Genomic DNA, 27,701 nt, shown 5'->3' on the forward strand with positions numbered 1-27,701 from the left:
TATTTGAGTTTGACGAATCACTGTCAAACAATAATAAAAGAATGTGACATTCTATCATAGCCAACTTGTTCTTTGAAAACATTGTTTGACATTTGAATGACTTTTAGCCAAATATACCAGGTGTCCAAGAGCACCCTGGACATAGGAGATTAACATGGGAAAATGGTTTTGATTTTTTTGCGCCTGTACGGTTCATTTAATGGAAAAACGCTTTAGATAAAAATTGTAGAGCACATTTTCGGCTATCTACTTGTAATTTTTTCAATACCGTAGATTTGACCATTAAGACGAAAAACGGATCTAAAATTCGGAAATTTTAAATCTCCCGCCAAGCGGTCGTTAAGGAAAGTTTATATCCGGTCGTGCTACCAACCTTTCAAAATCATAACAAATCGTTGTCAGTCATTCTGTAATCAAAACATTCAAAACAAGTTTATTTAGTAATAATTTTGAGTTACTACCTACATACCGCGAAGAAAATACAAATAAATCATGATAAAAACACTTTATCAGGAGCTACAGTCCAAAAATCTGGTAAGTTGCGGTCATAACCTCATTCAATGTCTCTACTAAACTTATTTACTTTGTAGCAAAATTCTTTAAGAAAACACTGGTTTTGCTTGCAAATATTTAATGAGGATGACCGAATCACCTATCTCAAGCCTCTTCATAACACTACCAAACGATTTAAAGTGATAAAAACAATGGACTAGGAAGGCCTGCAGATGTTTGAAGATAAGTTGCTTTACTATACAGGGATCACAAAAGAGGGTAAATACTTCCCTCAAAAGTGGTGCAATTTAGTGACCTATGTAACTGATAGTTTTATTGTATCCTTCTGTTTTGTAGTGTTATCAACACACCATAGTGTTTAAGTGGTTTTACATTGTATGATGTTAATAAAAAGGCATTTTTTATAACTGATTGTCAATGTTTTTTCCCATCTCTACAGGGTAAGGTAAGTACTGATATTTAATTAGCTCCATTAGTTAACTTGAACATCATTCACCTACAAGGTTACTTGTAAAATGTCTACTAACCAAAAATAGTTTATTTGCAAGTAATGTGTAACTCGAGTTCACATTTGATTAGTAAAAGTAGTACGTCCTGTGAAATGGTGTATTGAATTAGAAGCAAATTGTTTCTCTTTAGAAACTTTCAATCACTACATTTCACCTACCTTTGCTAATTTGGAACTCCACTATTATCCAAACAAACATTAGGTTAGTAAGACAAAGTTGTTTTTAGCATAGCTTGTATGGTGACAGGTTCACCCACTCACACTCAATCTGTGGAACAATCACTGTTTATGTGGTAAGACCAGTTTTCTTTGCCACCTATTGTACCTAAGCTTTTCACTTGAAGAAAATGTATACTGTACCTTGAACTGTGAATAAATAAATAATACAAACGTTCAGTGTACAAAGTTTTATTTGGAACAATTGAGTGTGTGGAAAAAAGAACACAATTATAATGTTAATACCTAAACCTAGTATAGAACAGCTCATGTAGATAGCTCAATTGAAAAGTTGGTTTTTCGACAATACCTACCCATATACAAAAAGTTTTGTCACCTGACTGATAATTTGACTGTGTAAGTCCATATTCTCTTCTTGGAAGGGGTTTCTCAGAGGTTTTATAGCCAGTTTAAGATTATTCACATGTCACAGGCACATCAAATTTTGAGATTTAAGTCAGATATCAACACTGAATCATTTTAAGTTTTAGTTGCAACACTGGTGGAGACCCTCGCTGATGATAGTCCATGAAGTTAAGCACATTGAAACTAAATCACACCACTTTTGAAGGAAGTATTTGGCCCCTTTGTTGTTGTCCCTGTACAGTAGGAAACTTATCTTCAAAGATCTTCATTGTCCACTGTTTTCATCACTTTAAATCGTTTGGTAGTGTTATGAAGAGGCTTGAGATAGGTGATTCGGTCATCCTCATTAAATATTTGCAAGCAAAACCAGTGTTTTCTTTAAGAATTTTGCTACAAAGTAAATAAGTTTAATAGAGACATTGAATGAGGTTATGAATGCAACTTACCAGATTTTTGGGCTGTGGCTACTGATAAAGTGTTTTTATCACGATTTATTTGTATTTTCTTCGCAGTATGTGGGTAGTAACTCAAAATTATTACTAAATAAACGTGTTTTGAATGTTTTGATTACAGAATGACTGACAGCGATTTGTTATGATTTTGAAAGGTTGGTAGCACGGCCGGATATAAACTTTCCTTAACGACCGCTTGGCGGGAGATTTAAAATTTCCGAATTTTAGATCCGTTTTTTGTCTTAATGGTCAAATCTACGGTATTGAAAAAATTACGAGTTGATAGCCGAAAATGTGCTCTACAACTTTTATCTAAAGCGTTTTTCCATTAATTGAACCGTACAGGCGCAAAAAATTCAAAACCATTTTCCCATGTTAATCTCCTATGTCCAGGGTGCTCTTGGACACCTGGTGTATATACACAATCTTTATTTTTTCCATACGAAAAAAAAAGGCTATCGACCACACGTGGTCTTTCTGCCTATGTTTACAGATTTTTAGTTATTTACAATCTTATTTCTAATCAATATTAACAATTTTAGATAAAAAAAAACAAAAAATTCTATTGGAAGTGCTCCAACAGGGTGGATGCGGGAAAGAGGTAACGGGATTGTCTAGTTGGTCTTGTTAAGCACAGTGGAGTAATTATAGTCCAGTTGTGTGGATTGTTTTTCCATTTGTTTTGGAGTTGTACGAGTCTGTCAGTTATTTTGGTCATGTTTGTACGTTCATAGAGAAGTTGGTTGGATGGGTTGTGGAAGCTTACTCGAGGACTCGAGGATATTCATTTAGGCGGAAACCTTTGTTTTCACTTGATGATGATCGATCTTGTGCGAAGTAGTATAAAAAAAATAAAAATAAATAATAATAAAAATATATAATTCTATTATTTCTGAAAATTTAGGAACTACAAATCAACTAAAACAAATCTAACAAAATAAACATTATTATTGTTTGAACATTTTCAAATGCTTTACCAATTTCCAAAAAATTTTTTTTAAATATCAAATTTTATTTATTCATTTCATATAAAATGGGCTTTAAGAAGACCAAATATAGGTAAGTTTGAGAATCCTGTAACATGCTATTTAAAGTCCTAGCCATGTAAGATTTTTCTTTGTCTACAACTAATGCAAAGTAGGCTTTTAACTCTATCTATACTATATCTCCTCTAAAATGATTCTAATGACATTATATCTGCACAGCCACCTAGTTCTACTTAATTTTAAAAAATTGTGATATACATATCGCTCAAACTTCAAAATATTTTAACTGAAATTTCTTCGAAAGAAATCGAGTTAACACAGAACAGAAACCGTTAACAAACTAAACTATAATTCCAATATATTAACATTCACTGAAAAGTGAAAATCATTGAAGATTGCAGTTTACAGTGTTCTTTTATGTTTAACACAATACAACAATATCATCATTAGGTGCTTCAGTAAACTGCATTGCTGAACCTCAAGCTAATATGTCATGAGTATATGTAGCCTTATCTAAAAGCATGTTAAGTAATAGTAGTAATATTTTTGAATAAAGTGTAGTTTGTGGTGAGTTTAAATATGAGTTCTAGAAACCACTTATATGAGACATCTACCGATCAAGTACTATGATTGTAAAGAAAACATCTTTGTGCTGCTGCAATGTTCTTTTAAAACAATAAATTCAATACTTAGTGAATCTAAATGAATCTAAAACTCTAACGTTTAGTCGAACTTGAACGTGAACCCTTTCCTACAAATACTATACTTTAATGAAGAGAGAGAATCAAATAGTAATACAAAACCACGGACAACGCCTGTAATCCCTTGGGTATTAAGTGCATATTGTGCACCGGAGCATCCACTGTGACGTCACCTGGCGTATCGCATTGAGAAAAGTAGTTCCGCTGATAGGCCATCTTGGATCTGATATGATGTCAAATGCCAACATGTCACTTTGCTGTTGTTTTGTTGTGTAAAAAAAAAATAATTGTATTTTTATTACAATAGTCTAATAATTGGTGAAGATTATTCACTAAATTCAAGTAAATGTATATTTTTCGATAGTCACAACGCCTGCTAGCCCAGGTAAGATTACAATGGCAATTAGGCAATTTCATACCTAACCTAAATAATCTCTGCTGATGTATCCCTTGTATACATTACTGAAAATTTGTCTAGTCTGACAATTTTTGTAAGTTCAACTAACAAATTGGGCCTGTTTCACAGATCTGTATCCTGTATATGCTGAATACTTCACTACTTTTCCATGTGGATGAGAAAATACAACTTTTATGAAGAAATTGATCTAAGCGAAGAACAAATTACCCACTAAGAAGATTGCAACTTATCAATCAAGTTGAAGAGTGAAATTGTGTGCAATGGGTTCAACTAAGTACTTACATTAGAACAGTGAATAAAAAAACATGTTTTAAGGTCAGTATATTGATTTTACTTAAATTAACATTCAAATGAAAACCAATGCAGTTTTCATTATTTTTTTATGTTTAATAATTATCATTATACACTTTAGTAAACGGCATTGCTCAATATTAAGTTAATATGTATTATACAATGTCTTTGTAAAGTATGTACTGCATACATTTGATGAAATGGAAGGGACTTAAGCCTAGTTTATAAAACATAATTTAATTTTAGTTATAGTATTAATATTAGGACTAAGAATAGAATCAATGCTTATGACCCAAGGAGTTTGTAAAAAAAATAATTTAATTTTAGTATGAGTAATAACTGAATTCACAAATTTAAATTTTTACAGTGAATACTAATACCTACTAATACTTAAACTAAATTTTGTTCTATAAAGTGGGCTTTACTTTTTGCAAAAACACTAGGAACCTTATTTTTATAGGAGGTTTTGGATTCTACAAACAATTCTTATACATATTTCATGCAACATACTCCATACTGATATTCAATTGTTTTTAAAGTAATGTCAAAAACAATTTTCAAAATTATAGGTCCCAAGATGGTTTATTATCTTTTTACATTTTTTTTTTTAAATGTCATCAATAATTTTTGGGGATGTTAATCTGATTTATGGAAAATTATTGGTTTCAAATTATCAATATTTACAGGACAATTGTGGTACAAATTGCATGGCACAATACTTGAGAATTGTTTGTTTCTACTTTCTAGAATCTAAATTATACAATAATAAAGAACTGTTGCCATTTAAAAGATCAAAAATATTTTAAATACCCAGTTTTTGGGCCCTGTATAATTCCAATTCATATAACACAAGCAGCGGTTAACAAAATTAAAAACATAAAACATAGGGGTCCGAGAATTTTTGTCAAAAGTTAGTCTTTTTAATTTTATTGAACTTAGGCAGTATGTTAAGTAAATAATGGCAGTAATGCATGTTTAAAGGAACAGTAATAATCTAATTTATATAAGTGTCAATTCTTCAGATCAAATGATGGCTTCGAAATTACTTATATGATACAACATTTGCTTATCTAGTACCATGATTGTAAAGCAAACATACAGGGTGTTACAAATTTGATGCATTAGCATTGCTATCTCAGAACGTATAGTTAAATGGAGGCAAAGTTGTGCATTGTATTGCTAAATAATTTGGTAAAAAAAAATTCAAAAAAGTTTTATTACATCCAGATATATCAGACAAAAACCGGAAAACTCAAATTTCTATTTTATTTTTTTACCACTTTAATCAATGGCACCTTCTGGAGGCACTTTTTTATACTCTTCAAGAAAATAGTTTTAGTTTTCAGCTCCGACATTTTGTTTTTTAGATACCAACATCAACTTCACATTTTCAAATACGGACCTCAACTTTTTATTTCATTTTTCAGTAGCCACATACCTTCTGAAACTAATGATGTGTCACACTTGTCAAAAAAATATACCTAGTGTACCTACTCGTATTATGTATTTGGTATTTTAAGATTTAAAAACTAAGCAATTGAAATTGATATGTTGTCATAATGAGTAGATAATTTAGTTTTATATAATTTAATAATTAGGTTCATTGCTCCTTTGAAAAAGAGAGAGAGTTTATTCTGTACTATTCATTTATTAAAAAAAAAAAATGTTTTGGTTAGTTATTTATTTTTCAGATACTCACATGTTTGAATTCGAGGTTGAGTTTTGATGAAACAGCTTAATCATATCAAACTAAACTATTTACTCATTATGATAACATGAATTTCAAATGCATATTTGAAAAAAACAGTACACTAGGTATAATTTTTTGACAAGTGTGGCACATCATTGTTTTTGGTAGGTTGGTAGCTACTAAAAAAAAACGAAATCGAAAGTCCCGGTCCGTATTTTAAAATATTAAGTGGATGCTTATATCTAAAAAACGAAACGTTGTAGCTAAATACAAACATTATTTTCTTAAATAGCATAAATTAATGCCTCCAGAAGGTGCAATTGATTTTCCAAAATAATCAATAATAAAGTGGAAAAAAATAAAATAGAAATTTGATTAGTTGTTTTTGTTGGATTTCTCTGGATGTAATGAAAATTTTATTTACCAAATTATTTAGCAATAAAATGCGCAACTTTGCCTTCATTTAACTAAAGCTCTATCAACTATACTTTCTGAGATAGCAATGCTAATTAATCTAACTTGTAACACCCTGTATTTGTGCAGCTGCAATGTTTTTTTTAACAATCCATTACTTAATGAAGTTCAATTTTTTTATATTTTGATTATTTGAGCTTACCATTTTGTATAAATATGGTCTCAGATGGAAAGTAGTGCGTACATTCTGTGAAAGTAGATTTCTAGTTTCTACTGTTCAATGTAAAAAATAATATAAAAGGTTTTAAGTGCATATTGTGCAGCCCAAACACCCTACTGTGACGTCACGCGGCTTATCACTTTGAGGAAACAAATTCAGCTGATTAAGTCATCTTGCATCTGTTGTTATGTCAACTAAAGTTCGAATTTGTCACTGCTTTTGTTTTTATTTTGTTATGTCAAACAGATTCCCATGCTGCTAAAATAGTTATATTTTTAATTTTAATACAATATTTCAATAAGAGTTGAAAATTATACACTAAAATCAAGTAAATGTATATTTTTTGAAGGACATAGAGCCTGCTGGTCCAGGTAAGATTACAATGCCAATTTCATACTTAACCTATGTATTTAACCCTGCTGATGCATCATTACTACACATTTTTCTAGTCTGGATTTTTTAAAGTATAGTTCAAGTAACAAATTAGGCCTCTCTTACAGAAATGTGTCTGGCATATGCTGAATACTTTACACTACATTTTCATGTGAGAAAGCATAACTTTTATGAAGAAATTGACTTAAACAAGGCTCAATTTACCCACCAAGAAGTACTACATTAGAACAGTGCATAAAAGAGCAAGTTTTAATGTTAGTTAACTATTTTTACTGAAATTGACTGCAAAATGACTTCAAAAGCATTGCAGTTTTCATTATTGTTTTATGTTAACACAATAATCTCAACAAAAATCATCATTATTCACTTTAGTAAATTGCATTGTTGAACGTCAAATCAATATGTATTATATTTAGTGTTATCTAAAAGCATGTTTAAAGTAATAGTAATAATGAGGTGTAAGGGCAGGTTCCTCGTGGGTCATATGATTCCTTTACATTAGTGTGGGTTACAGCTTCGGGACCTCAGTTTGCACTTTCCGGTCTAAGATCGGGATTAGCGGACAGGAGGCGGTAATTTACGGTCACTAACAAACTCACTACTAATCCGAATATTTAATATATTGAACTTGTAAAAAAAAGAATATAATTTATTAGCGACACCACCTTGTCTTAGTGTAAGTAGGACGTAGACTGGCGGAAAACGGAAATGGCCAGACTCTGGTGTTGGTCTGGAGGTAGGTGGCGCATCAGGTACAGTGGCGGTGTTGTCGGATGTAAGGGGTGGTGTTACAACTCTCCCCCTTTACTCAACGAATCCTGTGGAGAGGAAGAGTAAGTTAAGGTTTGTGTTGTTAGGTACTCACAGCAGGAGCATTTTGGCTTCGCGGAGTTCCGTTTTGGGCGCTCCGGTCTGGGAGTCGGCGTCTGCATCTTGTTAGGTTGGTCAGCGTCTTCGTCTGAGCTGTCTTGATGAACCTCCTTAGTGGTTGTTTTGTCGTATGGGTCATCGTCACCTTCGAGGTTCTGAGGTGTGTGAGGTCCTTCTGTAGAGACCTGGACTTTAGTTGAGGGGCGTCCTCGTTTCCTAATGGGTTTTACAGGTGCAGGCAGATCCCACTCGCTGCCGCGGTAAGGCGTCAGGGCTGATGTGTGGTATTTTCCTAGTACCTTATTCGGGTCTGCAGGTGATGACACTTCATAGGTGGTGGGTGTAATCATCCTCGTGACTATGTAGGGACCATCACGTTTAGGTGCGAATTTTGACGTATATGAATCTTTCAGCCTACTAAGGGCGTGGACGTTCACAAGTACACGGTCACCATTAGTGTAGATCGGGGCTTCACGTAGCTTCATGTCGGCATACTTATGAGTACGGTCTTGCTGAGCTTCAGTAGTTTCACGGGCGTCGTGGAGTATCGTTCCAATAGTACTCAGGTAGGGTGTCATCTGACAAACGAAGTTGTCATTACGGACAATCGCACGTAGGTCGCGATTTACGTCGTCGGGGCATCTTAACTCTCGTCCGAAAGTCAGGAATGCTGCAGTGTATCCAGTTCCTTGGCACTTGGCCGTGTTCATGGCGAACCTAATGCTCGGCAATTTTTCATTCCACGTAGTATGATCGTTGGAAACCAGGATTGAAAGTTGAGTTTTAAGATCTCTATTTTTTCTCTCAACAGGGTTACTCTTGGGATGATAAGCAGGGATCAATGACTGGGTAAATCCAAGGCAATGAGCTGCCTGCTGCATAACAGCACTGACAAATTGTACTCCATTATCTGAGATAACTCTTCTGGGTACACCGTATCGCAATATAACTTCGTCGATCAGACATTGTGCGCAATTCTCGGCGCTGGCAACCTTAAGGGGAAACAGTTCTGTCCATCTGGTGGCAGTATCTTCAATGATAAATATCCATCTATATCCATCACTCGTCTCTGGTAGGGGACCAAACAAATCAATGGATATAATTTCAAACCGCTGGGCTTGGATAGGGGTTTGCAGCAATCCTGCTGGTTTCAAGTTTGTAGCCTTATACCGTTGGCATTCTAGGCATTTACTGACATACTCGGTGATTGTACGGCGCATTCCGGGCCAGTAATATCGTTTTGCAATTCTCTGTAGGGTGCGTTCCACTCCATAGTGTCCGCTTAATGGCGAATCGTGATACTCGGCAAGAATTCGTGGTACTTCTGATTTTGGCACAACCAATTGGGCTTCTTCCTCATCCACTTCAGGTACGAAACGATACAAGACTCCATTGGACATCAGATATCCTCTCTCAGTCCATTTCTTGAAGGCAACGCTCTCTGGTATGGGTGATTCAAAGCATCTGATGATCTTGTCAACATCAGGATCGGCGATCTGTTGGGCTCGGATTTGGTCAGTTTTCTTCGTCGGTAAATCTACAATTACATGTTTAATTTCAGTTTCTAGTAGTGTAGGTCGTGATAGCATATCTGCAACTACATTAGTGCGGCCAGGTGTGTAATCGATCTGTAAGTCATAAGGTTGGAGGGCCAAGGCCCACCTTGCTAAGCGTCCGGTTGGTGACTTCAGTCCCATTAACCATTTAAGTGGCTGATGATCCGTTTTCACATGGACTTCTGCGCCTTCAAGGTAGCCTCGGTACTTATGTGTCACTGACCAGACAACAGCCAAAGCTTCGCGCTCAGTTGTTGTATAATTCTGCTCTGCAGCTGTCAAAAGGCGACTGGCATACTCAATGGGCCTTTCGTCGGGACCCTCCCCCTGCAACAGACATGCGCCAATAGCATAAGAGGAAGCGTCTGTCTTCAGAATGTATGGTTTCGTGGGGTCAGCTTGACGTAAGATGGGGCTCGTTGTCAGTAAGGTCTTTAATTTATTAAACGCTTCAGTTTCTGGTAATGTCCAAGTCCAAGTGGCCTTTTTCTTGGTGAGGGTTGTCAAGGGCTTTGCTACGTCAGCGAAGTTTTCAATAAAGCGCCTATACCAAGAGCAGGTCTGCAGAAATGAAAGCAGTTCTTTCACATTTCTGGGTGGCGGCATTTGGAGGATCGCTGAGACCTTATCTGGATTGGGTGCAACACCGGACGGCGTAATGACATGTCCCAGGTACTCGACGCGTGGACAGGTAAAGTGGCATTTCTTTCGGTTTAGGCACAATCTGAAAAGTCGAAGTCGATCGAAAACTAGTTGAAGATGGTGGATATGAGACTGAAATGTGTCAGATAAAATAATCAAGTCATCTAAATATGCTAATATACTCAAGTCCGGCAATCCTGCGCGGAATCTGTCCATCAAACGTTGGAACGTCGACGGCGCATTTCGCAAACCGAAAGGCATTCTTGTGTAGCGGTATGTCCCGAATGGACATATGAATGCTGTCTTGTCGCGATCTGCAAGTCGTACAGAGACTTGGTGGTAACCGGCCTTTAGATCGAGAGTAGTCATATATTGAGTTCTCGTCGTCTGATGCAAAATATCGTCTACTCGTGGCAATGGGTAGCGGTCTGGTCTGGTCTTGGCATTGAGCTTCCTGTAGTCAACTGTCAACCTAGTAGAACCATCTTTCTTCGGAACTAGAACAACTGGTGAAGCGTAAGGAGATTCACAGTCTTCTATAATCCCTTGGCTGAGTAATTTGTCGAGTTCAATTTTTAATTGATCCTTTTTCTGCGGAGATAACCTATAAGGTGGCACAGCAACTGGTAAGTCATCATTCAGGTTAATAACATGCTCTGCAAAAGGAGTAGGTTGAGTATTGTTTTCAAATAAGTCCTCATTTCTGTAAAGTAGATCGTTTAGGATTTTTCTTTTCTCATTTGAGAGAAGTGTTCCTTCATCAGATCGAAGAGTGATTTCACTTGTGTGCTGGATCGACAGGTCCAGACAAAGGTTGGTTTTCTCTGTGTGGTCAGGAACAAATGGATATTTTAAGTGTGGACAGTCACCATAAAACCATGATTGATTTGGTAGGTCTAGGACAACGTTGGCTGCCTGCAAAAAATCAGCACCAAGTAATGTCTTACTCTGTTGATGTTCAGGTATTGCATAAAATGAGATGGTGTGTGCACGCTCTTCCATTTTGATTTGGGCTGTAAAGGTATGGGCTTGAACATTTCTGGTTCGTCCATCCGCTAATGTCAATTTTAAATCTGCCTCTTCTTGAGGAGTACATGTTTGGTACAGTATTTCCTTGAGTTGAGTCCCTGCAATGCTGTGTTGAGCTCCAGAATCCAGATAAGCTGCTATTTGGGCATTTCCTAGCTCAATGTTGACAACTGGACTTAAACTCAAATACTCACACTGACTAGTAGGATTACCTAGATTTGCTAACATACCTGTAGTATGGTTTGGTTTACCTTTAGAGTTGTTGTTGCAGTTTGGGCAATTACTCCTGACGTGTCCAGGTTTGCCACATCCATAGCAAATCAGCGTGTTGATTGTCTGTCCATTGTATAGAGTAGGGGGTGTGGGACCAGATGGTGAAGGTTTTCTGATAGATGGTGAATCTTCTTGAGCCTTTTCCAGTTTGGAGCGAGCTAATTTACGACAGCTCTCCTTATCATGTGCAAGGTGCTTACAGTAAGCACACTGTACACGGGTCTTGCTGGAAATAGGTGCTGTAACACTGGGTTTAGCATTATTAGTAAAGGTTTGTTCAGCAATGCGGGCTGCTTCAATTAGTTCTTTAAATGAGCTAACCTGATCTCTCAAAACTTTATCTCGGACATGTACATTTAACAAACCATATACCATATCCAACTGCACATGCTCACTAACAGCGGACTCACCTTTCAGTTGGGCCAATAATGCTCTGGCCTTGCTGATAAAGATGTCAGTTTTTTCATTACCTTGTTTACAGCTAAACAACTCTTGATATATCTGATGAGGTGGCTTAAACTGTCCATAGGCATGCTTCAATGAAGTGATGGCATCATCGAATGTAGTTGTAGAGTCCTTAACTCCTTGCCACCAAGTTGCGGCGTCATCGATAAGCAACATAGAAAGTCCTTTGAGTGCATGAACTTCTGGGATGTTTAAACAATCCTTGTATACACAGATCGCATCAATGAACGCGTTTACATCGCTGTCTGCTTTGCCATTGAAGCGACTTTTGCATCCAGAAAAATTGCCTTGTGAACTTTGGGCAGCAGCAGTCTGCGGACTACCTGTGTTTAACTGTATCCCTGATATTAACTGCTGCAAAATCTCAGGCGTCATGATAATCTGCTGCACGAACTGGTGCGGTTCATCACCGTTTTCACTCATTTTCCAAATCGAACGGATTCAAAGTGAGAAAACTTGTCAACAAAAGCAGAATGTAAACAAACGGTTAGGTTAGGGCGTTACGGTGACACTTGACAGAATGTCGGCGGCGTTGTCACGTTCAAAGTAAGCGCTTTGAGCGGTTGCTACTCTGAGAAGCACTGTTTCAAATGCTTATAGTTCGTTATCACTGGAAACGTTGTAACGGCAGCACGATTGAAGTGGTCGGGAAGGGCGATCACTGGCGACTCCGAAACTGGACTTGCACAAAATGGAGGTGAAACGAACACGAACGAAAATCGAACACGTTTTCGTGATTTTGAAAAGAGGTTGTCGGGGCTTTTACACTCCGGAGACTACGTACACAGTCTTTACTAAAGTCTTTTCGAAGCGACACGTTGGGCGACAAAATGTAAGGGCAGGTTCCTCGTGGGTCATATGATTCCTTTACATTAGTGTGGGTTACAGCTTCGGGACCTCAGTTTGCACTTTCCGGTCTAAGATCGGGATTAGCGGACAGGAGGCGGTAATTTACGGTCACTAACAAACTCACTACTAATCCGAATATTTAATATATTGAACTTGTAAAAAAAAGAATATAATTTATTAGCGACACCACCTTGTCTTAGTGTAAGTAGGACGTAGACTGGCGGAAAACGGAAATGGCCAGACTCTGGTGTTGGTCTGGAGGTAGGTGGCGCATCAGGTACAGTGGCGGTGTTGTCGGATGTAAGGGGTGGTGTTACAGAGGTAGTTTACAGTGAGTACAAATGATGAACTCAAGACACCGCTTGTACGAGACATCTTCTATCTTATGAGTACTATGATTATAAAGCAAACACCTTTGTGTAGTTCAAGTGTTTTTAAAACCAAGCAAATTCTTCTGAATTTTTAGATAATTTGATTATTCAAGCTATTTCCTTTCTATAAATAATATCTCTTCTATAATAACATTAAGGTTGATTTGATTATTTTAATCAGAGTAAACTATTTGGGTAGCTACAAAAAGTATCTTGTAAAATTGTGACAGTCCAAATTTTCTTTGTTTATAATGTAACCCTGTATATTGTTAAATTTTTGATCTCATTGATCGATTGATCAGGAAGACTTGTTACATCTAAGGTGCACCGTTTTGTAATCTTTGCTTTTTATAGGTATGTGATAATATCAGTTTTAATTTAAGCTGGGAAATTTTTTTTAAAACAAAAATTAGAAATGTTTTCTTTTTATTTTGAGTATGCAGGGTGGAGCATAAACTTGTGGCAGATAAAATATGGGTATTTTTAAATAGAACCACATTTTTAATACATTTTAAATTCTACACTTAATTCTTAAACTTTTACGCTATACAGGGTGTCCCAAACTATATGACAATCTCTCGGGAGCATACAGGGGAGGTCAAAATATTACGATTTGGTCATATAAACATTTTTCCTAAAGTCACTCCTACGGGAGATATCGAGCCCCAAAGAACTGCCTTCCAGTTAACGTTTTTGGCCGTAACTTTTGAACCACTTTGTATATTGTAATAGTTTTTGAGTTTAATGTTTTATCGAAAGAGACCTTCTATTTGACATCAAAACGAGGTATCTCGTCTTAGCAGAAAGACATGAACTAACTGGTACCTAAGGCACAATTTGCTTAAACTTTGACAGCTGTCATTATTTTCAGCTGCAAACACCATTAATAGATACTTTTGACATTTTTATCAAAAAATCGTTCTCTTCTTTTATTTCGATAAAGTGAACGGTTTTCGAGATAAATCGATTTTTCGTCGAACTGCTTAAACCACAACGTTAATAAAAATGTTTCTTGATTTCGTTTTTTGTTTAAAATACACATGGAAAGCGAAATTAATGCAGAAGGAAATGAAAAAGTATGAAAGCTGATAGGGACAGTAGGGGTTGGCAGAGGTGAAAAATTAATAAAAAATTAAATAATTAAATGCTTATTCAATTAACGAGTATTCTTCCATATCTTTCGGTATTCTACACATAAATTTTGAATACTAATTTACATAAAAAAACTAGTTTAACGAATATTTTTAATAATATTGTGGTTTAATAATAATAATGGCGTTTATTTAGCATAAAAAAAGCTATAAATATAAACATCTACACGGTCAGGCGAATAAAAAACAGGAATTAATGACACTCAAGTAAAAACAATATGAACTTAAATCTACAAACAAAACAGAAAAATTTAAAATTAGAAATTAACATTACATTAAAAGAATATGTTTTCTTAGAGATTTCCTAAAATCGGTAAGAGTGTTGCAGTTTTTCACATAGTTAGGCAGCATGTTAAAATCATACAAACCTTTATACAACACAGAATTGTGCATCTGACTACACAAATTGTACATCTCTCACTCAAAATAAAACTAAAAAATATTATCTTACTGCAAATATAAAGTTCGTGCTTTATTTTAAAAACAAACACATGAGTGGCAAAAACGATCATCTGTTTAATACACAACATATTCAAAACATTAAGCATTGTTGCGACAGGGGTGTATCTATTACACCTCAATATACATCTCATGGCGCGATTCTGGACAATCTGAACTTGATCGATTTTGAAAGCAGGAAGACTGTACAAGAGGGTGGAACAATCGAGAAACTCGAGATGTGGAAGGACAATGCTGTTGTATAATAGCAACTTAGTACTTGTTGATAACTGACTTCCCACTCGAGCAATGTGTATCCAACCTTTTTCGCAAATTTTCTTGTTATATAATCAGCATGTGCGTAGAATGTTAAACTCTGATCAAAAATTACACCCAAATATTTTATTTCATTTTCATGGATTATTTTTTGGTTGTTAATAACTATATTCAGACTTTAAGATGACTTGCAGATTTTAAACTGTGTTTCTTCCCAAACAAACAAAATTTGGACTTTGACGCATTTACACTGAACCCGTTTTTACAGAGCCAGTTGAATAAACTGTCCAAGTCACTATTCACAGTCCTCTCCATCATATCCAATTCACCTCCCGCCATGTACAGGGTGATTGATTGAATTTTGACCAACCCCTTACCTTTCTTAATTTTGATTTTAGCAAAAAACGTTAAATACAAAACCAGTACATATTTAGGTCTACTTTATTTTTAGATAAACAGTTATTATACAGGGTGTCCCAAATTTGAGTAATAAACCAAACTTATGTTTTTTTAAATACGATGACCAACTTTTTATCCGATATTTGAATTCTACGTCAAATTCTAGGCCTAATTGATGTAAAATGTCTGTATCGATATTCAACTGTTTCCGCAGCAGCGTCCTTGATTGGTTGAATTTTGACCACCTCCTTAACTTCTTTAATTTTGATTTTAGCAAAAAAAGTTAAATACAAAACTAGAAGATATTTAGGTCTACTTTATTCTTAGATAAACAGTTATTATACAGGGTGTCCCAAATTTTAGTAACGAACCAAATTTATGTTTTTTTAAACACAATGACCAACTTTTTATCCGATATTTGCATACTACGTCAAATTTTAGGAATTGATGTAAAATGTCTGTATCGATATTCAACTGTTTCCGCAGCATCTGTTACTTTAACAATGTTTCCTCGCCTATGTGATTAAAGTTTAATTTAGTTACTCAAATTTGGGGCAGCGTGTATAATAACTGTTTATACAGGGTGGACCATAAGTAATGGGACATAGAGCTACAGCATATTCCTGACATCAAAATAATACGATTTAGCGAAATTGTTCTATACCGAAAATTAATATTAAGAAAGATACAGGGTGTGAAAGTTGAAATTTTATTTTTGTTTTTTTATCATATCTTCACGGTCGTTTGATATAAATTACTGAAAGTTGGTATAAAGGGGTTTTGGCAGGCGTTAAATACGATGCTTTCATTTGTTTTGTAGTAGCTGATAGGGGGCGCTAGCTGCAACCATATCCGTTCCTTCAAGAGACTCTTACTTTTTTTTACGGAACTGAAACGACCATATGCTCTCAAAACATGATTCTAAGATGTTTTCTATGTAAAAAAGGTATACTTGTTGTAAGTCTTAAAAGTTGACTGTTTTCGAGTTATTTAATGTTTTATTATTGCATGCATTGTCGTATGTTAATACGATATGTGCTGTATACCCTTAAGTTACACACATAACAGTTTCTGTATGTAAATTTGACCGTTTAAAAAATGTTTGTAAACTTTAAAATAAAGCTAGTTGTTATGAACGCCCTTTTTGTTTTTGTATCAAATCCTACTTAGAATTAAAAAAAAAATAGTAATTAAAATCTGCTGTACATGTAAATGCATGCAATAATAAAAGATTAAATAAGTCGAAAACGGTCGACTTTTAAGACTTACAACAAGTATACCTTTTTTACGTAGAAAACATCTTAGAATCATATTTTGAAGTCATATGGCCGTTTCAGTTCCGTAAAAAAAAAAGTTTGAACCTCTTGAAGGGACGGAGATGGTTACCGCTAGCGCCCCCTATCAGCTACTACAAAACAAATGAAAGCATCGTATTTTACGCCTGCCAAAACCCCTTTATACCAACTTTCAATAATTTATATCAAAAGACCGTGAAGATATGACAAAAAAGCTAAAATAAAATTTCAACTTTCACACCCTGTATCTTTCTTAATATTAACTTTCGGTATAGGACAATTCAGCTAAATCGTATTATTTTGATGTCAGGAATATGCTGTAGCTCTATGTCCCATTACTTATGGTCCACCCTGTATAAGAGTAAAAGTTGACCCAAATATCTATAACTGTTGCTACAACTAGTTTTTTTACTAATTAAAATACGGAAGTTAAGGGGGTGTTTAAAATTCAATCAATCAAGGACTCTGCTGCGAAAACATTTGAATATCGATACAGACATTTTACAACAATTAGGCCTAGAATTTGACGTAGAATTAAAATATAGATTAAAAAGTTGGTCATTGTATTTAAAAAAAACATGTTTGGTTTGCTACTTAAATTTGGGACACCCTGTATAATAACTCTTTATCTAAGAGTAAAGTAGACCTAAATATCTACTAGTTTTGTATTTAACGTTTTTTGCTAAAATCAAAATTAAAGAAGTTAAGGGGGTGGTCAAAATTCAATCAATCAAGGACGCTGCTGCGGAAACAGTTGAATATCGATATAGATATTTTACATCAATTAAGCCTAGAATTTGACGTAGAATTCAAATATCGGATAAAAAGTTGGTCATTCTATTTAAAAAAACATAAGTTTGGTTTGTTACTCAAATTTGGGACACCCTGTATAATAACTGTTTATCTAAAAATAAAGTAGACCTAAATATCTTGTAGTTTTGTATTTAACGTTTTTTGCTAAAATCAAAATTATGGAAGTTAAGGGGGTGGTCAAAATTCAATCAATCACCCTGTACAACATTGTGTCGTCAGCAAATAATTCCAATTTACACCCTCTCACCGCCCCCACTATATCGTTAATATACAGAAGAAACAACAACGGTCCTAAGACGGTTCCTTGCGGTACGCCATGTCTAATACATTGCGACTGTGACATGTAATTTTTTAATTTAACCTTCTGGTATCTGTCACACAAATATGATTTGAACCATCTCAGAACCGTACCGCCGACACCCATGCACATCAGCTTTCTCAGTAGTATCTCCCTATTAACTGTTTCAAACGCTCTTCGAAAATCTAGAAACACTGCCAACACAAAATTACCCCTGTCCAGCTCACTCTTGAAAGTATCACATAAATTCACTACCACAATATTCCTGTAGTCGCTTTTTAACTGCAATTTCCAGTACTTTTTGGTAGCCAGAGTAGTATTTGGTACCTTAGGAACAGGAACAATAGTAGACTCTTTCCACTTACGTGGAAATTCTCCACTGGACAGGGACGTATTGACAACATTCAACAAACGATCACACGCCACAAAACAGACATCACACAGAACCTCTTTAGATATGCCACTTACACCTCCCCCAACATTTTTCATATCCTTCAAAATAGATTTAATATCTCCGATTGATAAGCTTTCGAATCTTGTAAGATTGTAGCAAGTCTTCGTCGTCTTCGATCGCCACCTCGCTCAATGCGGAACTCACAGGAATACCCATTAAAATGTCGTCTATGCTTTTTACAAAATATTTATTGAATTCCTGAGCAATTGTATGATCATCTGAAACCCTACGATCTTCAAATTGAATTTCAGTTGGTAATGAACTGCTTTTACCTGACAACAATGACTTAAGTTTTTTCCACATTTCACGAGGGTTGCTTCTGTTGTCATCAATAACTTCTTTGTAGTATCTTTCTTTTTCAATTTTGATCTGCGCCACCACGTAATTACGGATTCTTTTATACTCATTCCAAATGTCTTCATCTTTTTCCTGTACGGCACGAACGTACAAATTGTCCCTTATTTTCATGTTATCTTTTACATTATTTGTTATCCAGGCTTTGTTTAATTGCTGCTGTTTTTTTTTACTCAACATACAATCGTGCAATTTATCAACATCATAATTTCTTAAAGACCTACCATGAACCACAACATCAGCATCTCCACCACTTCCGCCACCCAAACGGAAAGACAAAATGGCGTGATCACCAATTTTCGGCGTGAGATGCACATCGAATGCAAAACCGCTGTCGTTTGTTATTATATAATCTATAAGTGTTGCACTTTTATCAGTGACTCGCGTGGGCACATCAACTATCGGGGAGAATCCATTCTTATAAACACAGGACAATATTTTTTCACCATTGAATTTAGGTTTCGAAATGTCGAAGTTAAAGTCTCCCATGACTACATTAATTCCCCCAAACTCAGTAATTTCATCTAGGTAGCCCTCAAAGTATTTCACAAATTGAGCATCATTAGTTTGGGGTGGGTGATATAACACAGAACATAAATATCTAATCCTATTTATAGAGAATTCAACAGATAACAACCATACAAAATTATCAATACACTCGACCTTTTTTACTTTATACTTAATATCGTTTCTAATGAGCACTAAAACTCCACCAGTTCTCCTATTGTCTGTTAAGCACTGTTCTAGACAATAACCATCTACTTTTAACTCACTAAAATCAATATCGGCAGACACGTGAGTTTCCGACAAAAAATATTAACTTAGGCCGCCACTCTTCAATCAATACAATTATATCATCTTTATTATTCAAGCAACCCTGGCAATTAAAATATACGATACGGGAATTTAAATCTAAGTTAGCGTTTAATTGCTACCGTAAAAATTTGTTTTTTCGCAGTGTTTCGACACCGAGGGGTGTGACACTTCAATAATATTTGGGTCACTCACCAAATAATATTAATAATATGCAATAATCTTACTAATCTTGATAATACGACATAATCCAATAATATAGTACATAATGCAATAATACTAATAATAATCTGAATAATACGAATAATACCCCATAATATAAATAATGCAGCATAATCTTGATAATACCACATAATCCAATAATATAGTAAATAATCTGAATAATACGAATAATACGGCATAATATGAAAAATCATAAAGCGGTGGGAATTGTTGGTTATTAAGAATAAATATAAACATTTTAAACCAACTAAACCAACTGAAGATTGAAAAGTGTAGAAATAATTATGCAGGTATGTTTTTTTTGCTTGGTTATTATAAGGAGCTTTTTGAAAATGGTGAGGTTTTGTTTTTTGTTTATCAATCCCAATCCTCTGACCGGTTTCGCCGTATTACGGCTCATCAGAGAGGCTATAGGGCTTGATAACCAAAGAACAAAACCTTCATTCCAGTATAGTCAACTGGATGCCAGAAATGATAGTTGTTGTGCAACATCTGGTGACATCTGTACTCAACTCTATGAGTTAGAAAGTACAGATGGCGTTTCCCCGAACTTTTTGCTCGGCTTGTGACAATAATAAACTGACAAATTTTTTTATTTTATTTATTTATTCCCTAAGTATTTTGCCAAAATGTATTTATCGTCTTTAAATTAATAATTTATGCAATTACATATTAAATTACTAGCGGGTGATTAAATAAGAAACAACATGGGCAGTATTGAGGAAATTGAAACTGATACATGTTCGAAACAAAAATGAAATAAAAAAATATGATCATAAAAACCTCGATCAAAACACATTCAAAATATTGAAGTGATTGGTTCGCACATCTACGTGAAACCAGTAGTAAACTCAGATTTTGTTATGACAGCTTTATTTACTGATACCATTTTTGTATTCTAAATTATAATCTAAACAATTTTTAACTTACTCGTTTGCGCTTAAACTTTTGCGCTTTCGCAATAATATTGCATCATTAATATAATATGTAATAATCCAAGTAGTAAAGAATAATCCTTAATAATACGCTAATCAAGCAATAATACGTATAATATCAGTATTATTTGGAATAATACAATAATACTGACATAATATCAATAATATTGAATAATCCATAATAATCCTTATATTACCACATAATATCAATATTATTTGGAATAATACAATAATACGGGTATAATACCAATATTATCAATAATATCGCATAATATTGAATAATCTATGATAATCCTCGTATTATACAGGGTGTCCCACGACGAAAGACCTCGATTGATATTGGAAAAAGTATAAATAGGAGAGTTTTGAAAATTTGGTAGGATACTGATGTGGGCATGCCCAATCCAACTAAAATATTTTCAAGATGGTTGCACTTCCGCTTATACCGGAAGTCGATCACAACTTTCTTATTTTAAATAGAACACCCTATATATTAATACATATTTGGATTCCTCACAAAATTCTGACCAACTTTTGTATAGAATGCCCTATGCCTATCTCTAGCCGTTTTCGAAATATTTGATGTTTTTCCAAAAAAGTGACAGTTGCAACGCTCAACATATTTTTGTACTATGTTAAAACCGTATTTCATTTTGCAATGAAACTTTGGGTTATTGTAAATAAAGGATCGTTTTATTAAACTGAGGGTGCGTAATGACTCATTTGTATACAGGGTCGTCAAAAAAAAATCATAAAGTTGCCACTAAAAAAAATTAAAAATCTCAAGTTTTTTAAATAGAAACCCACATTTTTTATGACGGAATCATTTTGAGCATTAAAAATTACTATAAGTTTCAATTTACTTGCCTATACCTAAATCCAACCCATTTTGTTTTATTTGAGAATAAACATTTTTTTATTAGGCTGCATGGTTGGGATTAGCTGGTACTCTAGTTAGCCATGCTTTTGACACACGGTGATATTGGAGAACTGCAAAGCATGTTATGTTGAGCGTTGCAACTGTCACTTTTTTGGAAAAACATCAAATATTTCGAAAACGGCTAGAGATAGGAATGGGGCATTGTACACAAAAGTTGGTTAGAAATTGCAATTTCTACATTTGTATTATTAAGGATTGGTTTTGTTTTAATAGCTTTTATCTTCACAGATCCCGTATTCTTAAAATTTTCAATTATTTGCTTGACAGCTTTTCGTGATGGCTTTGGTTTTTCTGGATAACGAGCGGCAAATACCTCACATGTTCTACTCACAACTTTATCACATTCTCCGTAAATAATAAACAGATTTAAGTAATCTTGGTTTGAATAACGTAACCGCGACGGCATATTTGCAGTTGTCAAAACACTCAAAACTAGTGTTATTAACATGCCCTGCAGGTCTCCAATATCACCGTGTGTCAAAAGCATGGTCAACTAGAGTACCAGCTAATTCCAACCATGCAGCCGAGCATGCAGCCTAATAAAAAAATGTTTATTCTCAAATAAAACGAAATGGGTTGGATTTAGGTATAGGCAAGTAAATTGAAACTTATAGTAATTTTTAATGCTCAAAATGATTCCGTCATAAAAAATGGGGGTTTCCATTTAAAAAACTTGAGATTTTTCATTTTTTTTAGTGGCAAGTTTATGATTTTTTTTTTGACGATCCTGTATACAAATGAGTCGTTACGCACCCTCAGTTTAATAAAACGATCCTTTATTTACAATAACCCAAAGTTTCATTGCAAAATGAAATACGGTTTTAACATAGTACAAAAATATGTTGAGCGTTGCAACTGTCACTTTTTTGGAAAAACATCAAATATTTCGAAAACGGCTAGAGATAGGCATAGGGCATTCTATACAAAAGTTGGTCAGAATTTTGTGAGGAATCCAAATATGTAATAATATATAGGGTGTTCTATTTAAAATAAGAAAGTTGTGATCGACTTCCGGTATAAGCGGAAGTGCAACCATCTTGAAAATATTTTAGTTGGATTGGGCATGCCCACATCAGTATCCTACCAAATTTTCAAAACTCTCCTATTTATACTTTTTCCAATATCAATCGAGGTCTTTCGTCGTGGGACACCCTGTATAATATGGGCCCAAATTTAAGAGAGTGTCACACCCCTCGTTCGACACGCTTATAAGTGTCGCAATTTAATACATCCCAAACGACATGATCAGTATTCAGTTTCGTGCTATACTTTTCATTTGTTATGTATGATGATGTTATACAATTAATACACTTTGTATAGTTTTCTTTGCAATCTTTCACATTGTGATTACCTGAACTATTTATTGCATTTGTAACATCGTATAATTCCATAGTCACTGTATACAACACATCTACTCCAGCCCAAATTCATTTTTTGCCTATTTATCAGTAAGCTATAAGTGTTAGAGTCCGCCTCAAATATGATATTGAATCTACCGTTTATTACATTAGTTTTTCTCAATATTTTCAGTTTGAAGTTCTTGTTCTGTGCATCCAAATCATTTTGCTTGATCACTCTCCTGACGATGTCCTCCTCTGAAACTGAATACTCGCTCTCGTCTAGTCCTACCACTTTGATTCGATTATCACGGATCTTCGGTTGTTCAACTTCGTATTTTTCGCCGAGTTTACTCTGGATTTCGGATTGTATATCTGTGATTTGTTTTTCGTTTCCGCAAGCAAGTATGAGTCCTCCATCCTTTGTTGTTCGAGCCATAGATACTCCAATTCCGAGGTCTTCAGGATTCACTTTCTCTTGTAGATCTTTTTTAACTTGTTTAACATCCTTACGCTGGCCTTTCTGTTTCACAACGAGTACCTTACTGTTATTAGTCGGAGCTGCAGTTACGGATGCATAAGACGATCTTGTCCAAACATCATTAATGTGTGCCGATTGTGTCCCTTTCAAGTTAGCAATTTCCAACTTAAGTTGCTTATTTTCTTCCAATAGATGATCCATTTTCTCACTCATTTCAATAGTTTAAGCAGTTCAATGAAAAATCGATTTATCTCGAAGACCGTTTATTTTATCGAAATAAAAGTAGAGTACAATTTTTCGATAAAAATGTAAAGAGTATTCATTAATGGCGTTTGCAGCTGAAAATAATGACAGCTGTCAAAGTTTAAGCAAATTGTCTCATAGGTACCAGTTAGTTCCTGTCTTTCTGCTAAGACGAGATACCTGGTTTTGATGTCAAACAGAAGGTCTCTTTCGATAAAACATTAAACCCAAAAATCAATACAACAATATACAAAGTGGTTCAGAAGTTACGGTCAAAAACGTTAATTGGAAGGCAGCTCTTTGGGGCTCGATATCTCCCTTAGGAGTAACTTTAGGAAAAATGTTTATATGAGCAAATCGTATTATTTTGAATTCCCTTCCCTGTATGCTACCGAGAGATTGTCATAGTTATGGGACACCCTGTATAGAGGGTGTTACAAATTCGATGCATTAGCATTGCTATCTCAGAAACTATTGTTGATAGAGCTTTAGTTAAATGGAGACAACGTTGCGCATTTTTTTGCTAACTAATTTGGTTAAAAAAAATTGAAATTTTTTTATTACATCCGGAGTAAATTCCAATATAATCATTAATAAAGTGGTAAAAAACAAATAGAAATTTGACTTTTTCGGTTTTTCTCGGAAATCTCTGGATGTAATGAAAAGTTTTTGAATTTTTTTGGTATTCAGCTGAAATCGGTTAAAACACGTTGACGTTTTTTATGTTCTTGTAATATTATTTTCTTTGTTTCAGATTCTCCCGGTGAAGCGAGATGCATAAAAAGACGTACAGGGGAACGCTGGAATTCTTATTTATTTTACTAATAAACTAGATTGGGGCGCGAGTTGTGTAGTTATTTGCTATTTCGATTTGCTGTTATACCATATGTAGCATTTTCCTATCTACAATATTTGGCCGCATATTTTTTATTTAATGTCCGACTAAAAGGGGATGTATTAAAAGAATTGTCATTCCTTTAAATGTCAATCTACGCATGGCGAACTGAGTAACTGTGCAGAAGTTGACATTGGAATTGAACCAGACCAGCAATTAGTCATCAATATCTATCAAACGTACAATTTATTTTCCAACTGATTAACATCCTACAGCAAAATGATTAACATAACTTTTTGTATCTGCCCAGTTCCGATTTATATCGAAGAATCAACCTTTTATCACGTGTGTTTTCTAAGAACGAGCCAGAATGTTTATTGTTAGAACTTTAAAAAAAACGCGTTTTTTAATGTGTATACAAACTTAGAACGTGTTTGAAACAATCTTTCAGAAACAAATATAAAATCAATCTTTTTCACATGACTTGAGTCATGATCAGATGATATTGGTTGGGACTTTGAAACTCAAATTTTTACGGAGTAAAGTAGTAGTCTATGTTACTCGCAGTGGAGGTGAAATCGTAAAAGTGGTGAAAAAACACGCAACCTTCTCCACAATGTATTTATTAGTAGACCCTCAAAACTGAAGTCAAAACGCCTGACATGTTTCGAGCATATACAGTGCGTTTTTTTTAACGCGCAACATAGGATTTTACGTGTTAAATTTTTAAGCAGATGTCAGACCATGTTATTTTGGAACTAGAAGTATAAAACTTGACGGGTGGTTGTTTCGTACCCTGAAGCTTAAGTAAGTTTACCACTTCGGCCTAAAAAGTGATTAAAAACTTGCAAAAACTCATCTTTTTTCGAAAAGATTTTATCTTTCCATACTCCTTGTATGTATGATAGGTGCTTGTTTTTCATACTGGCACGGCAGGTAGCAGGTAAAATTTGGCGTAGAAAGTAAAACAGGGTGATCATTAACTTTATATAAAGAAAGTTAAGAACAAAAGAAGTATTTTTTATAAGTAAATTGTTCATAGTGACCCCGGTTTGAAGCCAAACAGTATTCCAAACAATCACAAAATGCCCTTTTGACGTTCAAAAGATGTCGGGTCATGATTCAGTCAAAATATGTCATTCTACCTGCTACCTGCCCTGCCGATATCAAAAACAACAAAGAACAACAATGCATACAGGGAATATGAAACGATAAAATCTTTTCGAAAAAATTATTTTTTGCCAGTTTTTAATCACTTTTTAGACCAAATTGGTAAACTTACTTAAGCTTCAGGATACTAAAGACACACCAGTCAAGTTTTAGACCTGCCGTTCCAAAATAACATGGTGTGTGTAAAACTTACCTTAAGTTTGGTAAATATTTTATTTTGTACCTTCCTTGCGATTAATCTCTTGATTAAAACTTCTTTTGTTTGCAACTACGCCTTTTTCTAAAATTTCAGTTTGATGTTTATAAGATGTCATATATTTTACGACTGATTTTTTGAAATCTGTGATCGAGATGGTTTCTTGTTCATTTTGTTTGTACAACATATCCCTTAGAGGTACGAACAAAAATTGCTCTGTTTTACCCATGTTGCACGTAAAAAATAAAGTCATAATTTTCTTAATTAAACACGTTTATTGGACAAAATGCAACAAAATATAACTTTTTTTTTTTTTGAACTTAATCTTACACTTAGTAAAATTGTGGGGGGGTGGTACAAATTTAATACCACTATACTTGAAAGTTATTCTCACTTTTAACGAAAAATATATATATTTATTTAATTATCTTACCTTCTGATGGTATTGTTGAAAACATGTTCTCGACTTTGACAAGCACAACGGTACTTTGCATACTGAACAGGTCCACTCTGTTCGTATTTGATTCGTCTTAGTACTACATAATGCACAGCGTCTTCTGGTGCTTCTTTCGGGCTGATGGCCAGAACTTTCCAATCTAATTTCCGAAGACACGGTTGGTTTATGCTTTTTAATACACAGTGGAGAACTAACCCTAGTAGTTTTAAGCTCTACTAGTTTCTCGGCAACTAGTCCACTGACTACGGCTCTTCTGAAATCTGTATGGATATCTGTTGCCCATTTTGTTTGAAAAGTATTGTCATGATTATTATCATCCTGAAGATGAGATTTACTCAAATCTCCCTCACCTCCTAGTTGCATGATAATATCATCATAACTGGCATCAGATTCACCCCATCGACCTTTTAACTTATGGACTGGCCTTCGCTTCACGAAAGCACGACGGAGCGTGCGGCCAACATTAGTAAGAGAGGTCCGAGAGAGAGAGAGAGTATATTCCGGGCAAAAAGTTACGCTGCTATATGGAAGGAGACCGAGAAAACGACGACTTTTACTTGAAGTTGGCTTAATATGAGATTAATAAAAAACGGTAGCAATTGAAATTTTTATTAACGTAACAAAATGTACATACGAGCAAATTTTCAAAGCGTTTACTTAAAAAAAAACGCTTTTATTAAATCTGAAAAGCATCAATTATATAGTTCCCATTTTATTGTTTTAAAGCAATATGACATATTTTGAACAACATTTCAGCCATTTAAAGAAATGTATTGCAGCTTATTTAACACAAAAAAGCTTTGTCTAGAGTTTTACTAATCAAATTTGAGAGGATATAAATCCACATTTTATTGATTCCTATATCTGAGGAACTTTTATGGGTGGTTCTCAAATCAGTGATATGATCAGTCTTCATGGCTCAGACTTAGTGTTAACTGTTGTTGATTCAAAAAATCACTTCTATTTATTTGATACTGATCATTAACAATATACAAATGGGTACTGGGCATATAAATATGACAGATGTGGTGACGTCTGTACCATTAGTTGCAAATTTAGGTATTTCCTTAATTTAAGCTCCTGTTTTCAATAAAAGTAAAAAAGAAAAAGGCGAAAAATTAAATGAACATTAAAAACTAAAAATATTAAAATCATTACTGATGACAGAAAATGACAGTTTTGGTCAGTTTTTGTCTAATTCTATTTGGCACTTCATTTTTGCAAAAGTTAATGTGGTGAAGCCTAACAGTGAAGTAGTTTTTTAAAATTAATCTAATTAATTGTAAAATATGACCATCTAACGGATCTTGGTCAGTGCAATGTTTAGATAAAGATGAAAATATTTCCTGAATGTTCAATTTTCTAATTGCC

At 34.7% G+C, this 27,701-nt stretch overlaps 1 protein-coding gene and 3 long non-coding RNA genes across 4 annotated transcripts in view; 1 reads left to right on the forward strand and 3 right to left on the reverse strand.

Annotated features, from left to right (window-relative positions):
- Positions 1 to 27,701, reverse strand: part of LOC145736807 (uncharacterized) — a 57,747-nt gene that overhangs the window by 29,052 nt on the left and 994 nt on the right. The window lies entirely within an intron of this gene.
- LOC145736623 (uncharacterized) lies at positions 1,414 to 2,438 on the reverse strand. The gene is made up of 2 exons (XR_014180057.1): positions 2,050 to 2,438; positions 1,414 to 1,993 (listed from the first exon to the last, which is right to left on the reverse strand). It is a non-coding gene; the product is annotated as an uncharacterized LOC145736623 (long non-coding RNA).
- Positions 3,988 to 25,945, forward strand: LOC145736806 (uncharacterized). The gene is made up of 3 exons (XR_014180113.1): positions 3,988 to 4,127; positions 4,269 to 4,475; positions 24,427 to 25,945. It is a non-coding gene; the product is annotated as an uncharacterized LOC145736806 (long non-coding RNA).
- Positions 22,968 to 24,008, reverse strand: LOC145736705 (uncharacterized). The gene has a single exon (XM_081991121.1). It carries the CDS (start codon positions 23,640 to 23,642, stop codon positions 22,968 to 22,970), a length of 675 nt encoding a protein of 224 aa, XP_081847247.1. The 5' UTR covers positions 23,643 to 24,008.

Source organism: Ips typographus, linkage group LG12, assembly GCF_016097725.1.
Source record: "Ips typographus isolate SLU linkage group LG12, UJ_Ityp_2.0, whole genome shotgun sequence".
In the NCBI taxonomy this organism is placed as follows: Eukaryota; Metazoa; Arthropoda; class Insecta; order Coleoptera; family Curculionidae; genus Ips; species Ips typographus.

Bases quoted from the DNA above. Each gene is read 5' to 3' on its own strand.
- LOC145736705 (XM_081991121.1), bottom strand. From the start codon at position 23,642: ATGAGTGAGAAAATGGATCATCTATTGGAAGAAAATAAGCAACTTAAG.